At 31.6% G+C, this 15,589-nt stretch overlaps 2 protein-coding genes across 2 annotated transcripts; one reads left to right on the forward strand and one right to left on the reverse strand.

Moving 5' to 3' along the window:
• Positions 1–259: 259 nt before the first annotated feature.
• Positions 260–1,902, forward strand: LOC126654078 (protein mago nashi homolog). The gene is made up of 3 exons (XM_050348131.1): positions 260–599; positions 923–1,099; positions 1,599–1,902. Exons 1-3 carry the CDS (start codon positions 384–386, stop codon positions 1,656–1,658), a joined length of 453 nt encoding a protein of 150 aa, XP_050204088.1. The 5' UTR covers positions 260–383; the 3' UTR covers positions 1,659–1,902.
• Positions 1,903–2,451: 549 nt separating this feature from the next.
• Positions 2,452–5,496, reverse strand: LOC126653531 (uncharacterized). Its single transcript, XM_050347435.2, has 5 exons — positions 5,053–5,496; positions 4,115–4,537; positions 3,773–3,865; positions 3,513–3,652; positions 2,452–3,256 (listed from the first exon to the last, which is right to left on the reverse strand). The coding sequence occupies exons 1-5, from the start codon at positions 5,437–5,439 to the stop codon at positions 2,815–2,817; spliced, it is 1,485 nt and encodes a 494-aa protein (XP_050203392.1). The 5' UTR covers positions 5,440–5,496; the 3' UTR covers positions 2,452–2,814.
• Between the last annotated feature and the right edge of the window lie 10,093 nt (positions 5,497–15,589).

Consider the following 15,589-nt stretch of genomic DNA (forward strand, 5'->3'; position numbering starts at 1 on the left):
TTATTTAATTTACCTTTAAGTAGATCAAATGTTAGTTTAATTTTTTATTCTTAGATTTTTTAACATTTGGTGTACTATGATATACTTCAATTTTACCTTATTATACTCTATTTTTGTCCAAATAAATAAATAAATTGAACAGTCTCAATTTGTGGGAGGCCATTGAGTGGGCTAGTGGATGGATCTGCAAGAGCCCATTAAGTAGCCCAAAGTAAAAACAATTATGGACCTTCAAATTGGGGCACCACCGAATTCAAACCAAGTGCTTATTATTTGTTACAAAATAAAAAAAATCCTCTCCATTTCAGGCGGCCATCGTCCTAGTCTGTGTATTTCAATTCGCGATACTGTGAATTTGGTTGTGAGGGAGACCAAAGAGAGCTATGGCAAACTCAGAAGAAGATGAGTTTTATCTGCGATACTATGTAGGTCACAAGGGGAAGTTCGGGCACGAGTTCTTGGAGTTCGAGTTCAGGCCGGACGGCAAACTCCGGTACGCCAACAACTCCAACTACAAGAACGACACCATGATCCGCAAGGAACTCTTCCTTACTCCTGCCGTCATTAAGGAATGCCGCCGCATCGTTGCCGAGAGCGAGGTCCTTTTTTTAGAATTTTTTATTTTTTAGGGTTTTGCAATTTTAAATGTTAGATTGTTTTAATCTGAATTGTTGAATCTCTTACATGCCATGCTGAAGCTTAATCGAAACTTAGGGTTTAGTTGACAGGCTTATACTTTTTCATTTTTAAATGTTTGGGGTTTAAGGAGTGTTGCATAAAGATTAGATATAGCTATAAATTAGTTTACATTGTTGAAATAAAATCAAATACCATTATGCGCTTATCCGTTTTATAGTGAAATGCAGCTTCTTGATGAGCTTATTTTCTTTTAAATTTGGTTGTAATTGATTGGGTTTGACAGATAATGAAGGAAGATGATGCAAATTGGCCAGAACCAGACAGGATTGGTAGACAAGAGCTTGAGATAGTGATGAATAACGAGCATATATCCTTTACTACCTCTAAGATCGGATCTCTTGTTGATGTCCAGAGTAGCAAGGACCCTGAAGGCCTTCGTATCTTCTATTACCTTGTTCAGGTCAGCAAATACATGCTTTGTTGTTCTCTTGTTTTATAATTTTTTCTGCATTTTATTTAACCTTTGCGTAGTACTTTATTCAATAGTGTACAATATGTTTTTAAACAATATATGTAGCAAATAGTTTAGTTTTGGCGGTTTATGTAGATTATCTAGAGTAAGACTGACTAAAAATGCAGAAAACTCGCAAGTTCAAGTTCTGTATAGTATCATGAGCTGCAACCCTTGGCTGTGCTCTTCACTCTTGGTTTGCATGTTATGTTTATATGTTTCTCGGGTGGGATATGTCTTCACTAGTGACCATAGATGTTTGTCTTTATCTGGCATTATAAGCTTGATATGCTTATAACCTGCCCTATAAAGAATGAATGCGAAAAGGGGCCTTATATGTGGGATAAAACTGATCAATGCTATTGGGAAAGAAATCAAGCCCATCTCCATTTTTTTTCCAGTAATGTGGGATTTCTAAAATTAATGCTGTTTGTTTATGTGATTGCAGGATTTGAAGTGCTTTGTTTTCTCTCTCATTTCGCTCCACTTCAAGATCAAACCCATTTAAGGACTTAATGTCTATCATCAGTTTTCCGTCAATGATTGTGTGTATGATTTCTGCATTTAGGAATTGTTATCTGAATCCTTCTGATAGTTTTGTTGCTTTTTGAGAATTATCTGAGATCGTGCAAGAATGTATGCATTTGGTAACTGGCTAACAGGTATATTTCATGGATTGGGTTGAACTGTTATCTTATGGAGATTTCAGTTTTACTGCATTTGTTCTCGACTGGTGCAGTGAACTTTTTGAATATCTGGATAGCATTTAGATTTGTCCAAAATGAGGATTATTGTGTAATTGTGTTATTCTTTGATTTCGACAGCCAACAACCTCCGAAAATCTACAGTTTTTGGAGATCAAACACAAAATGTTAAAAATAATGGATTTAAATCATTTCATTTGATCTATTAAGTATAGTGGCATGCGGTGTTTTAACTTCTATAAAAATGTGTGTGGCTATATTTTATTCAATGGAGAAAAAACTTGGAACCCTCGACCTCACCATACAATAGAGAGTAGGGGTCTAAAAGAATCTGAATCTAGCCAATGGGCAGGTTACTTGGGATTGATTCGAACATACTAGAAATCGACTCAATTAATATTGAGTTGAGCTCAAGTTCGAACTACTCGAGTAAATTATTGACTCAAATTCGAGCTTTAAAATACTCATCTCGATTACTATGGGAGTCTAATCAAATTTTAACTAATAACTTTTACCCTCTGTAATTATATATAAATTTATAACTTTAATTTTTAAATCAAAATTATATTTGTAAGTTTTTATATGGATAGTTGAGCAGAGTTCAATCAGAAATATTTTAACGAGTTTGAATTCCTTAAACAAAAGTCAATCGAGTTGAGCTTGATAATATTTCAATTCGACTCGATTACATAACAAACAGAGGGGTTGACTTCTTGTCACAAACTGGACTTGCGATCAATATGTTCTCTCAATCATCTTCCATTAGCCGGAACAGAAGGCGAAGTGGATGAGTGATTTTTACAATTTCTTGCAATTAGTGATCGAGCTTCTATGCTACTCGGACCTGATTGGAATCTCTCAATTAAATATGGAACAGATCTTGAACTTCGTATGTCACGGTTTTGCCACTCATATAATACACAATTAAGAACTAATTATTTCAAAAAATCAGTAAAGTATTTACATAGTGTGCGGATCAGACCATCTCCTCTTTACCTCAGTTTTTGATCGGACTTCCTTGAGCTTCCCATCTATTCCATAGTCCCTTTCTATAACAAGGTTGATTCCTTCGTCGGAGTACCACCCGACTCCAATGCAGAGGGTGCCATCCTTGTTAACATCAACATACCCTGTAACACCACCTGGCAGCCAAAGAACACTTGCATCTTGCATGTCTACTATCTCCTCCTCCGCAAAGCAGACTGCATTCTCAGGCAAGCTCCTCTTCTTCAACGTTTCTGTACAGAGGTAAACATATGGTGTGCTATCGCTATCCTCAGTTTCCACGTCATCTCCAAACACTGGAATACCGCTGACCTCAAAGACTTTCCATGACCCAGTCAGATCCACAGGCTGGGTTCTTTTACGCTGAGAAAATGGCTTTGCTTCAAATTCCATACCGCTGTTCACATCATAACAAACAACAGAACTAATTTTACTAAAAGACTTGAGCTGTTTTATTCTCGGCTTGCGAATCTTTCATCAAATCTAACATGGGAACTTTCTGTCTTAAGTAGCAAGTGATTAAAAAAAAGTCGGACGTCATGTATAATACATGTATCTGGTCCTAGCATGTTCGACGGAGGTTAAGTACAAATGTTTAAGCTCTTTGGACAGCATTGTTAGACTACAAATGCGTGCAATAAAGCATAAAGTACCTCTGGTCATGGATGTTTGCTGGACTGACCCACTCTTCTTCATAAACAGCAACTCTCAATATTTGGATGTCTGAACCCCCATTGCTGAACTCTATTGTATGAACAATGCGTAGTCTTTTGTGGCAACCTTTAACCAAACACTAAGCAGAAACCATATTAGAGTTGTAACTAGTTTTCCTTAACTTGTAGAATAGAAGCTGAATAACTGGTGTTTGAAATTAAAACTGAATCATAACAGTAGTATATCATACTTGACTTACTTGTTCAAATTTGAAAGTTGGAGAAAGATAATAATTGGAATCGTCAACTTCCCCAATTGGGATATCTACTGGACCCCTAGAATATGATCCATCCTGCCAGTCAATTGACCACAAACTCAGTAAATTATCGACTTCATAGACGAATATATACATGCAAGTCAGTACTAGTAAAATAATGACTAATAAACTAAAAAAATGAGATTCTTTCGAGCATGTTCCTTATCAACTAGCTCATAGGAAAAATTATTGCAGCTCCAAAGGGTGTTTATGCTAATCATAAACCAACTGAAAAATCTTTTCAACTTTGTATCACTAGTTTGGCTCAACTCAAGTAGATCATACCTCAAAGTAAATGAGACCGGGTTCATTGCCCATGACATCTTCTTCCAGCACATCACTTTTTTCGAAGTTAAAAGACTCAAAAGCGGGCAAAGTACGAGCTTGGTTTGCAGGTAAATTTGCATTTCCATCTTCAAGCTCTTCCTTACTTTTATTACTTCCTCCTGCATGCTGCAACGCTTCGCCAAAAGGATTTAAAGTCACCCAATTTATTTTCCTTTGAATTTGCGGCATTGTTCCTCCTGAGAGGGACGGCATTGCTTTTATGTGAGAAATAGTGTAGCAATCATATAGATGTTCGTTCTTGCTTCCAATTTCAATGGGTTCCATTTCAGCAGTAATTGGTGAAAATACTGCTCCAACCCCCTTCCATATCCCACTCACACTACTGCAAAATGTATTCCACACTGGTCTTATTACAGGCTCCTGAGGCAAAACCACCAACTCGTAAGCTCCATCATTGCTTTAAATACAAGAAATGTATAAATGAATAAATAGAGTACATGCTCAAAACTCAGAGAAGCCAAAGTTGAAGAATAGGCAAAATCTTTAAATACTCTAAAGTTTTCAAAAAAAAAAAACCATTTCCTTCACTCAGAAGCCAAAAATTCAACAATTTTTTTGAAAATGAGAACTCACTCCCCTAGACGAAGCCTAGGACCACTGTCAAACTCCAAAATGTGGACCGTCTGCAAGCCCGTAGCTAGCAAATTCGGGCAATAATGGCCAGCAGTCTCAACCACTCCATTATTTTTGGAAAGGGCATAGCCGGATTTTGAATCTACCACTATGGCGCCTAAATGGCTGAAACTTAGACCACTACACCAAACCCGTGCGGGCAAAATTCATGTAATTATCCACTGTTTTTCTTCTAAATTCAAACGCAAAATAAACCAGTATATAAAACATAAGTAGTACCCAACTAAAAAATTGAAAATTACCTGAGTTTGGAGAACAGTCTCAACTTCCATTAACATAGCACTGGACACCATAACTCTACCTCCTTTGTTTCTCTGCCCTTTAACAACTCTCCTCCCTTTCCTTCTCCGCTGCTGTTTAACTCTCTCTTTATCTTTCTCCGCAACATTTTTCGCCAATTCATTGTCGCTGCTCCAAATATTTTCCTTCTTACCTCTCAAATTTAGTCCTAAATTTTGGCGACGGTGAGGTTTGCTTTGGCATTGGGCAGTGAATTTTTTGCAGTTTGGTTTATGAAAATTGGAGAGAATTGAGAGATTTTGAATAGGTGAATTTGATTTAAGAGAGTGGCAAAACCCTAGTCGATGGTTGGCCATTAACGATGCCTTGTGCAGACACGGTGACTGCATCTTCTTGTTTTCTTCTTCTTTCAGGCTTTAGTTCAGCCAGCACTGAAACTGACCCGTATATTTTGGCAAAAACTATATAAAACCATTAGACTTTTCAAATTTGCGCAATTGTCACCCTGACATAAACAATTTAACGAATTTTGCCTCGCATTTAAAGTTGAGAAATTTAGGAAAAATACTCCAATTTCTAAAATATTTATAAAAATTACCTCACACACTAAAAGTTACGTTTTATACTCTTGGTTTTTTTACCCTCTATATTTATACTCTTAATGTCTTTTTATTTATATTTACTCTATTAATTACTCTAACGCCATCTAAACCTTTAACTTTTACTCTTCTTTTCCATAATCGTTTTCCCAGCAACATAACGATTTCTCCAATTACAGCCACCGCCACCATCTTTATGGGCTTAATAATTATCGGTCTTCTTCTATTGCTGCCGATGATCACCATATTTGTTTGGTCTCTACAGTAGACGGCGGCGGCGGAACGGAAAGCGCTGGATGGATAAGAGATTCAATTAGGTTGACAGTAGAAGAGAATTCAGAGGAAGAGCGTAGGTAAAGGTGATCTTTTGCGGCGGTAGTGGAGGCGATCTTCGTCGGCCTCAGTGAATTGGAAGCAGCGGATGGATGATATATTCGGATACGGCGACACTAGCGTTTAACCAATTTTTTTATGAAATTGAAGATTTAATTTCATTTTTTAAGTGGATTTTGATCTTGCATATTACTATCATTCCAAGGTCTCGCTTTGGATTAAGAATGTTACCCTTTTCTAGAGCTGTCTGTTTTTGCCGTGCCTTTAATTTTTTGCGGTTTGTAGGAAATAAAACTTCAAGAATAAGACTGTTGCGGCTGTATAATTAATGTAATTGGGTGAGGAAGAGATGAGCAAAGTTGAATTAGGATAAAATTTTCTTGCTTGAGAGTAGAGACTATACTTATCATGGTATTTTGAATCTGATGGAGTATAAGTTGTTCTACTAATTCAGAGGTGGGCTTTATGCCATCAGAATTAGAAAGATCGATTCAAAGATAAACAACTTATGTTAAATTTCACTTTTTTGTTAATAATGTATTAATTATTTTATCAATGTGGACCTACTATGATTTTTGGCTTCTGTCTTCATTTTATCTTTGCTTATCATAGATGCCAAGAATAGTGATTACATGTTCAATTAGAATTCTTTGATAAGGTTATGATAATATAAATGTATGATAATGATAATAGTATGATAATGTTTTTATGATAATATAATTATAAGTTTATAACAGTATGATAATATGATATTTACATGAAAAATATTTTACAGAAATAGTGTCATATGATAATGTTTTATCATATGATAACGAGATGATAATATTTATGGTACATATATGATGATATATATGCTAATGTATGATAAAATAGTGTCTGATTATCATGTCGTTATCATAACACTGGAGTATGATAATGAATTATGATAATGTTATGATAACTGGATGATAACGTACGTGAAAATAGAATTACAAAAAGATTCATGACACCAGTATGATAATCAGATGATAATAAAATAATAAAATTATGATAATATGTAAAAAAAATTACAGAAAAATTATGATAATGAGATGATAATGTAAAGATAATATGATACCTGTATGAAAAAAATAATTACAAAAAAATTATGATAACGAGATGATAATGTGAAGATAATAGTATAATTATATGATACATGCATGACAAAAAACAATTACAAAAAAATTATGATAATAAAATGATAAAGTGAAGATTATAGTATGATAATATGACCTTATTATACTTCATTATCATACTATTTTCTTCACATTATCATCTCGTTATCATAATTTTTATGTAATTATTTTCATATAGGTATCATATTATCATACTGTTATCATAATTTTATTATTATGTCGTTGTCATAACATTATTATTTAGGTACAATAATACATTATCATCTCGGTATGATATGATTATATTATGATAACGAGATGATTATACAGTGATAACAACATGATAATTAATTTTTTTTGTTGAAAATCTTTCTTTATACAGTGTTATGATAACAACATGATAATACAGTGATACTCATATGATAATGTAATACTTTGATAATCATATGATAATATGATACTCTGATTTTGTCTAATATTATCCATCAGTATCATCACATTATCATATAATAATCTGCTACATATTGTACTGATAATGACATGATAATAAGATGTCAATGCAATATGATACACTGATAATTACATGCTAAGATGAAACTGTGGTAATCATATGATAATGTGATACAGTGATAATCATATGATAAAGTGATAATGTGATTTTGTCTTACATTATGCAGCAGTATCATCACATTATCATATAATGATCAGTTATATACGATTTTGAATAATGACATGATAATAAGATGACAATGCAATATCACAAACTGATAATTACATGCTAAGATGAAGCTGTGATAATCATATGATAATGTGATTTTTTATTTAGTTCATATAGTTTTTGAATATGCTATTAATATAATAAAATATTTAAATATTAGCATATATTTTTAAATTAGAAAATATTTGATACTGAAATAAATGAAAAGAATTTTTTTAATTTATTTAATAATGTGTAATCTGCAATTTTATTAATTTAATCAATGAAGAAAAAAGAAAAAAAAATGAATCACAAAAAAGAAATAAACAAAAGGAAGTTTAAACCTGTAAATCATTTGTAATGGGCATAAATAAGGTATGTCACGTCATACGAGAGAGAGAAAGAAAAAAAAAGAGAAGGGGGGACCACGTGGAGAGATAAAAAGAAAAAAGAAAGAAAGAAAGGGGGACCATGTGGAGAGAGAAAGAGAGCATGTGCAATGTGTGATATGTGTCAGAGTAAAATTATAAACAATCAAATAAGGAGAGTAAAATCATAAAAATGTTAAAACAGTGAGGTATTTGTACTAATTTTTTTCTATTGAGGTATAAAGTCCTATTATTTTTATTTTTTAGGTAAATTCCTAAATATCTCTTTAAAGTTTACGGACAATTTTGTTGCTACCTAGTCTAAGTATGAGCCCAATTGATATTTGGGTCTCAGATCAGACTTACTTTAGCTTCTGGATGTTTTGGATTCTCAGCCCAGTTTCCAGAAAGTTTTCTGAATCAAACAAAAATTTCCCTTTGTATTTTGTTTCTTTGATTTTTGCATTTTAACATTACTAAAATTACGGGGAAAATGTTGGTTTAAGAGTTTAATTTTTGTTCTACGAGAAAACATTAAATTTTTGCAATTTGTTACTAAAATACTTATATTTTGACTGTTAATAATTTTTAACATTGAATAAATTTGAAGGAAGGAGATGAAAATACCTAAATTCTTAAAAAAGATAGTAACACAGATAATGAGACCATCGATCAAAATTAATGCTTCATCTACTATGTGAGCTGGCATGTGCATTTGATTTGAACATAACCAAAACAATTTTAAAAAATCAAATCTATCCAAAGTAAATTTTTAAAGATTAAAAGAAAAAAGTTAAATCTAACCGAACTAGTTGACTCTATTATTTCTTTTTTCATTTTGGTTCCGTTGATATGAAACTTAACTGATATTGATTACTTTCAAACTCAAATAACAGGAAAACAAATTTTTTTATAATACTGAACTAAATTGAATCAAATCTATTAATTTGTTTCCATTATTCAATTTGATTGGCTTTTCAAGACTCTAATTATGTGAGGTAACTAGTAAGGTGCTTCCATCGTTGCAAGGGAAAAAAATGGTGGAAACCAAATGATACCCACAGTACATATATTTAGCTTTGGGATGTGGAGGTGGGGGAATGGGGAGGATTGACCCAATGGTCCTCAATGGCCAATGATTGGCCTTAATTACGGGCCCAACTTTACATTTAAGTGGCCTATGGTGGTGATTATGCATCTGATGTTATGTTATGTTATGTTATGTTATAAATAGGCGACCACAGTCTGCCACTCAACGAATTCTGCTTTTTCATTTGCCTATAAAGATGTTGGGTCAATTGAGAAACCAAACCTTACCCACCATCTTGCCTATGAGTGTAAACAAGACGACTTGAATTAACATAACGTCAAATTCAATCTCGATTCGATTTTAAAATTCAATCGAGTTTTATATTAGAAGTTCGAACTCGTACCCGTTAATATATTTAGATTAGACATCAACTCAACTCCACTCAATTTTCTGCATAGATATATTAAAATATAGATTTTAATAAACTTTTTTACAAATGTTAAATAAAGTAATTAATTTAAACTCAATTAGGCTCATGTAGAAATGAATATTTAAAATTCAAATTCGATTAAATAATTAACTTGAGTCTGATTCGATATTAATCGAATTAATTTTGAATAATTCGCAAATCAGCTGGATTGAGTTATAATCGGTTACTGATAGAACTCATAAGATTGTAAACCGAGTCCTGTGTGATTCGCCCGCCGAGACGGACCTCGAGACTGGGCGAAAAATGATATATTAAAGACAATAAAGATCAAGAAGAATCTATACGGATTCTCCATACTAAATAAAAGACCTAATCCTATGAAATTCGATAATCAAGCCCGGATATGGATATTTAAAGATCCATAAATCTGCATGTAAGTCAATATCAAATGAAGATTCTAGAAGACCTAAATTTTCTAGAAGAATAGGAAACACGGCCTATTTGGAGTCATATTCCTATATAAGAAACATAATATTTTTTAAAAGGCTTAATCACCAAAAAAACCCTCACCTTTTAGCCCCTTTTCAAATGCACCCTGACGTTGCAATTTTGTCAGTTACACCCTAATTCGCACCTTTAGTTTTCAATTCCACCCTCAAGTACTAAATTGATCTCTTTTTCATTCGAAAAAAATTGAAATAAGTCATCAATTTTTAACTTTTTATGTGAAAAAGAGTTCAAACGAGTACTTTATAAGGGTTTTTATGAATTTTTTCCGAGTGAAAAAAGTCCAATTTAATTTTGAGGGTGGAATTGAAACCCAAAGGTGCAAATTAGGGTGCAATTGACAAAATTGCAACGTCAGGGTGCAACTGAAAAGGGGCTAAAAGGTGAGGGTTTTTTTTGGTGATTAAGCCTTTTTAAAAAGATTTATTTCTAAATAAACTCAATGTCTATTTGGATTCACATGCAAAATAGAAATTTCTTTCCTATTTGGACTCTAAAAGAAAAAATTATTGCACACAACCGTTACGCCATGTCATTCGTGCAACAAACCAATTATGCGTTAATCATGTGAAAAAATTGATAATAAACAAATTAAATAATAATTAAAAGATTTACTATCGCAAATGCTCATTGCCTTGTTGTAAATATGACATGGCACTACCAATGCATAAAATAAACACTCCTTTTAAAAGGTGTTTATCAACTACTAGTATATAAAGAGGTCGGGGTAAGTCTAAATACACAACATATAAACTACAATAATTCAATACTCTCTTAAACTCAATATAAACTTAAGCATCGAAGTGCTCATCGGACAATTTGTCCGATGAGCAGTCTAACTTCTGTTTTGCAGGTCAACAATTGTCAAAGGAGATTCATAATCTGTCACGAAGGCCGGATCCATCAGTTACATTTGGTTACAATACTAATCCTTCCCATCCAATAATACAATTCTTTTTTTATATACACCATTCATTTGGTAATGGATGATGTGGATGATTGAATATAGCCTATCAAATTAAAATAAACTTGAGGGAATCCTAATCTAAATAATACTTCAGTCCTTACCTCTATTTTTTCCGCATATAGAAAAGTATATTCAGGTGCATCATAAAAAGATATTATGTTTTATAATATGCGAGTTAACCAATTTTTAAATTAAAGTTTAAAGTGATAAGATATGCATTGGAATACGAAATAATAATAAATTGCATCAAAAATCTATTTTACTATATGCTCGCGTGAAAATATTTTCAAACTCGAATCTTTGAATTTATAGATGGGTACTGTGTGGCTCGATGCTTTAACCGGTTCGGTTCAAAAAGTTGAACAGAGTTTGATTTATCCAAATTAAAAAAGTAATTTGGAGGTAAAGAAACTCAGGCGAGATTAATATTTGAACTACTCATACTCCTAAGTTAACCAATCACGGGGATTAGGGATAGCAAAGCACAAGACTGTAAAGTTGTATTTGTTCGATTGATTTGAGTTGTGTTAAATATAAACCTAAAACTAACTATTTATAGGGAAAAACCCTAAAATAGAAAACTTAGTCTATTGAGATACAATCTCTTATTTAGATAAATACTAAGCTAATAATAAAATAATGACTACCTAATAAATAATAATTGAAAAGATAAATAAATGGTTCGAATTAGCCCATATAAACATGTTTTTGGGTCGGTGTAAACACTATATCATTGCAAAAGAGTATGTATGATTAAAACGACATTATGTGTAACACCATTGGATGTCGTGTGGTGTATTATCAAGAACATTATAATGGGATGTGACCGGACATGGGTCTTGATAAGGGAATACTTTAACTAATTCAAGGTGCTTAATATACTATATAAATAAATAAATATTCTAAAAGAATTCCTTAATAAAATAGAGAATTACTACATTAAAACTACAACATGACTCCCACATCTATAATTTTTGACTGAATCTATGCTAAATCACGAGCTTTGCTTGGAACATTGGTCCACCTGATTTCATTTATTTAATAAATTTATTAATGTTGTTAGAATCTAATATACTATATATGCTTCAATAAAAAATTAATCATGTTACCGAGATCGGATCCTGTTCACTGTATCTTTACTTTTACTAGGCGGAATCAAGCAAACGACTAAGTAACTTTAGCCATGAAAAAAAGGAAAATATAATGTTATTGATTATTCATTTAATATTTGTTTATCAAAGAGGAATGTCATCTCAATTGATATAGTATTAAAACAAGTAGGTCCATTACATGACTGACTAGCTTGTGGCCACATGACAAATGTTTATGCAAATAAAGTCATATAGAAATACAGTACCAATCAAGTCAATCAATTTGATCAAAAATTAAAGGTCAATCTAGTTTGTTTTTTTTATAAAAAAATAGAAAATACAGTTCAATTTTTTCTTAAGATTACTATACAATAAAAAAAATTATAAATTATAGAGTCGGAAATTATAAAAATAATACAGCTTTTATTTATTAATTAGTGTGTGATCTATTACTAAAATCACATTGAAAGATACGTTAATTGAATTATAAACTGATGGACATTTGATCATCGATTTTTTTTTTAAAAAATTGCATAGAAACATGTTTTTTTATGACCTATGATATCGAAATTTGAAGAGACATTTTTGAAACAATATTATTAAAAAACAAAAAACAAATTAGCATTATTCGTCTACATTTTCTCTGGTCTGTAAATTATCACATAGAAACTCTAAATTTGGCATACACATGAAATAAATTACTAAATCGAATTTAATATTTATTAATTTAAAATAATTAATATTATACATTAATGTATTTCTTTTATTCAAAAGGTGGTCAATTGATCACCTTTAAAACCATGTGGCATCGCCACTGGGCGTACATATGGAGTAAGGTGATGAATGAAAGTTGAGAAGTAAAAATACTTGTTTAAAGGGAACTTTCTATGTCAAGATTAGAAGATATATCCATTAATGTGTCTGATATTAGGCTTACCATAAAGTAGTTGTCCCAAAAAGTCGTTTGTCCACCAAAATCTCATTCATCACTATGCTCTGCTGGAACCAAAATCATTCATAGGCCAGCCATTTACCTACCAATTATCATGGATCAAAATTTTATCAAGTTTATTGAACAAATTACTCAATTAAACTACACTCTCCAATATAAAAATAATTAATACTATAAATTAATTTAAACCCTTTTACTTTATATTATTTATTTTATAATAAAAAATGTAGATTGAATGAATATAATAAATTATAACCAATCAACTTGATATCACGAGTTATTAATTTTGAAGATCAAAAAATTTACAAAAAGAATAGATGCAAAATTTAATTGTGTCATCTTCGTCTATTTAAAGGTCAATTTAAAATCTAATTTTCTACCCATGGGAGTTGGTTCAAGTGGTAAGCGGCTTGATATGGCTTAAGTAAGGTTTCGGGTTTGAGTCTTGTGAATGTAGAAAATTCTCACTGGCAGACTCACCCACCATGTCAGGTGTGCGACGCGGGTCGGATCCGGATTAATAAAAAAAAAATCTAATTTTCTTTGCACCGGTAGATGGAATAAGAAAATTCTTGTGTAGATAAATCGTAGAAGAGATTATCGGAATTTTAACTTTTTTGAAATATCATGTCATATATTTCGGTATCAAACAGTTACTAGACAATATTTATATTTTAAGTTTATTATTTGCATATAATCGAAAGTGTAACTAAATTTTATTGTAATCTATTAATACTATTTTAATATTTTAATTTGAGTTAGATAACTAGATAATTAAGATTATTAGACCAGTAAAATCTACATTACTATTATATATGCACAGTGATAGGGTCAGGATTTCAACATAGAGAGGACAAATTGAAATATTATTATATTAAGAAGATAATATTTTAAAATTAGGAAAAGCCAAATTGTAAAATATTAAAAGTTTTAATGTTGATTTTACATTTTTGAAAAATTAGAGGGGGTCATGGCCATTTCATGCCTCCTCTCCCTCCATCGGTATGCATTTTAGATTTTTTATTTTCATGAGTGATTTAAAATCTTAGTTTATCTTTTGGTTATAAATGTAAAAGAATCACTAAAGAATTACTAAGAACTAGAGTAAATTTAATTATTCGACATCGGCTTTCGGCGAAATGTTTTATAGTTACATGTCATGAAATCTCATAGAAAAGATGAAGCAAAAGTGGGCAAACTTTATAACTAAGAAAAAAAAGGCGCAAAATTTAGAGTGAAGTAAAGTTGGAGCAGATGTTGAAAAGCAGAGACAGCCATGCGTGTGGACCATGACTCCCATTTGGAGGTATTTTCAAGAGTGTGCAAGTACACATGATATTGCTGTAGGACCCAATTTCACTGTACACTATCTATCCATAGTGCCCTCTGCATGGTCCACCTTTATCAACATACCATGTGACTTTTTTTTTTCTCTTCTTCTTTAATTTTATGATTAGAGTTCAAAGGTTGTTTTAATAGAAGTACTGAAATTTATTTCTAGTTAAAGAATTATTTTCAAAATATTACTATCAAGTCTCAATATATAGTATGATTTATTGATAGAGATGCATATGGTAATTCGACTGTAAAGTTTTATGTTCGATTTTCGTATAAATTTTAACCATGAAATGGTATTTTAAATTTTTTACATTTAAATTAATTTCCGTTCAAGTCGGATAATTTTCTCTCGAGAGATAAAATACTAATCTTAAATTTTGAACAGTTTTATATATAAATGTGGTTTGAATTTTAAACCCACAACTCTTTTAAAGCAAAAAAAATTGTCTCACCAACTCCTGCACATCTTAGAAATTTTCACTCATTACACTATATAATAAAAACAATTAATATCAAAACTTTACTCAACTCTTATCCATTTAGTTTCATTATAAATAGTAAAATTATAATTTTCTTAATTTGTTGAACATTTTAGATATGGTAGATTCCACCACCTATCTGTCCAAATTAGTTTTCATTTTTGTACTAATAATAATTTATAATCTCTTCTCAAAAAAATAATAATAATTTATAATCTGTCTGCTAAAAAAATGTAAGAGCTGTAAATACGTTGCAGAATTAATAACAGAAGTGATTAGTATTCGTTTTTTTTTTAGTTGAAGAATTAATCAATATTGAATCAAAAATGGTTTTATTTTGAGACGTTAAGCTACGAAAATATCCCAACACCTAACGGTTATGGTTACCCCTGTTACCAGCAAATTGCCGCTACAACCTATTTCCCGCTTCACCTTTTTGCCGTTTCGAATGAAATTCTATCGAATCCGTTACTCTGGAATTACACGTCTACAAATAATCAAATGAAGAAATCAAATTTACACGGAATTGATCACAGCTAGGCTAAAACGGAAATAAAATATAAATATTAAAAAAGGAATAAAATGGATTTATACCTAATTACAGAAATAAAAATC

The sequence above is a fragment of the Mercurialis annua genome, linkage group LG6 (assembly GCF_937616625.2).
Source record: "Mercurialis annua linkage group LG6, ddMerAnnu1.2, whole genome shotgun sequence".
Classification (NCBI taxonomy): domain Eukaryota; kingdom Viridiplantae; phylum Streptophyta; class Magnoliopsida; order Malpighiales; family Euphorbiaceae; genus Mercurialis; species Mercurialis annua.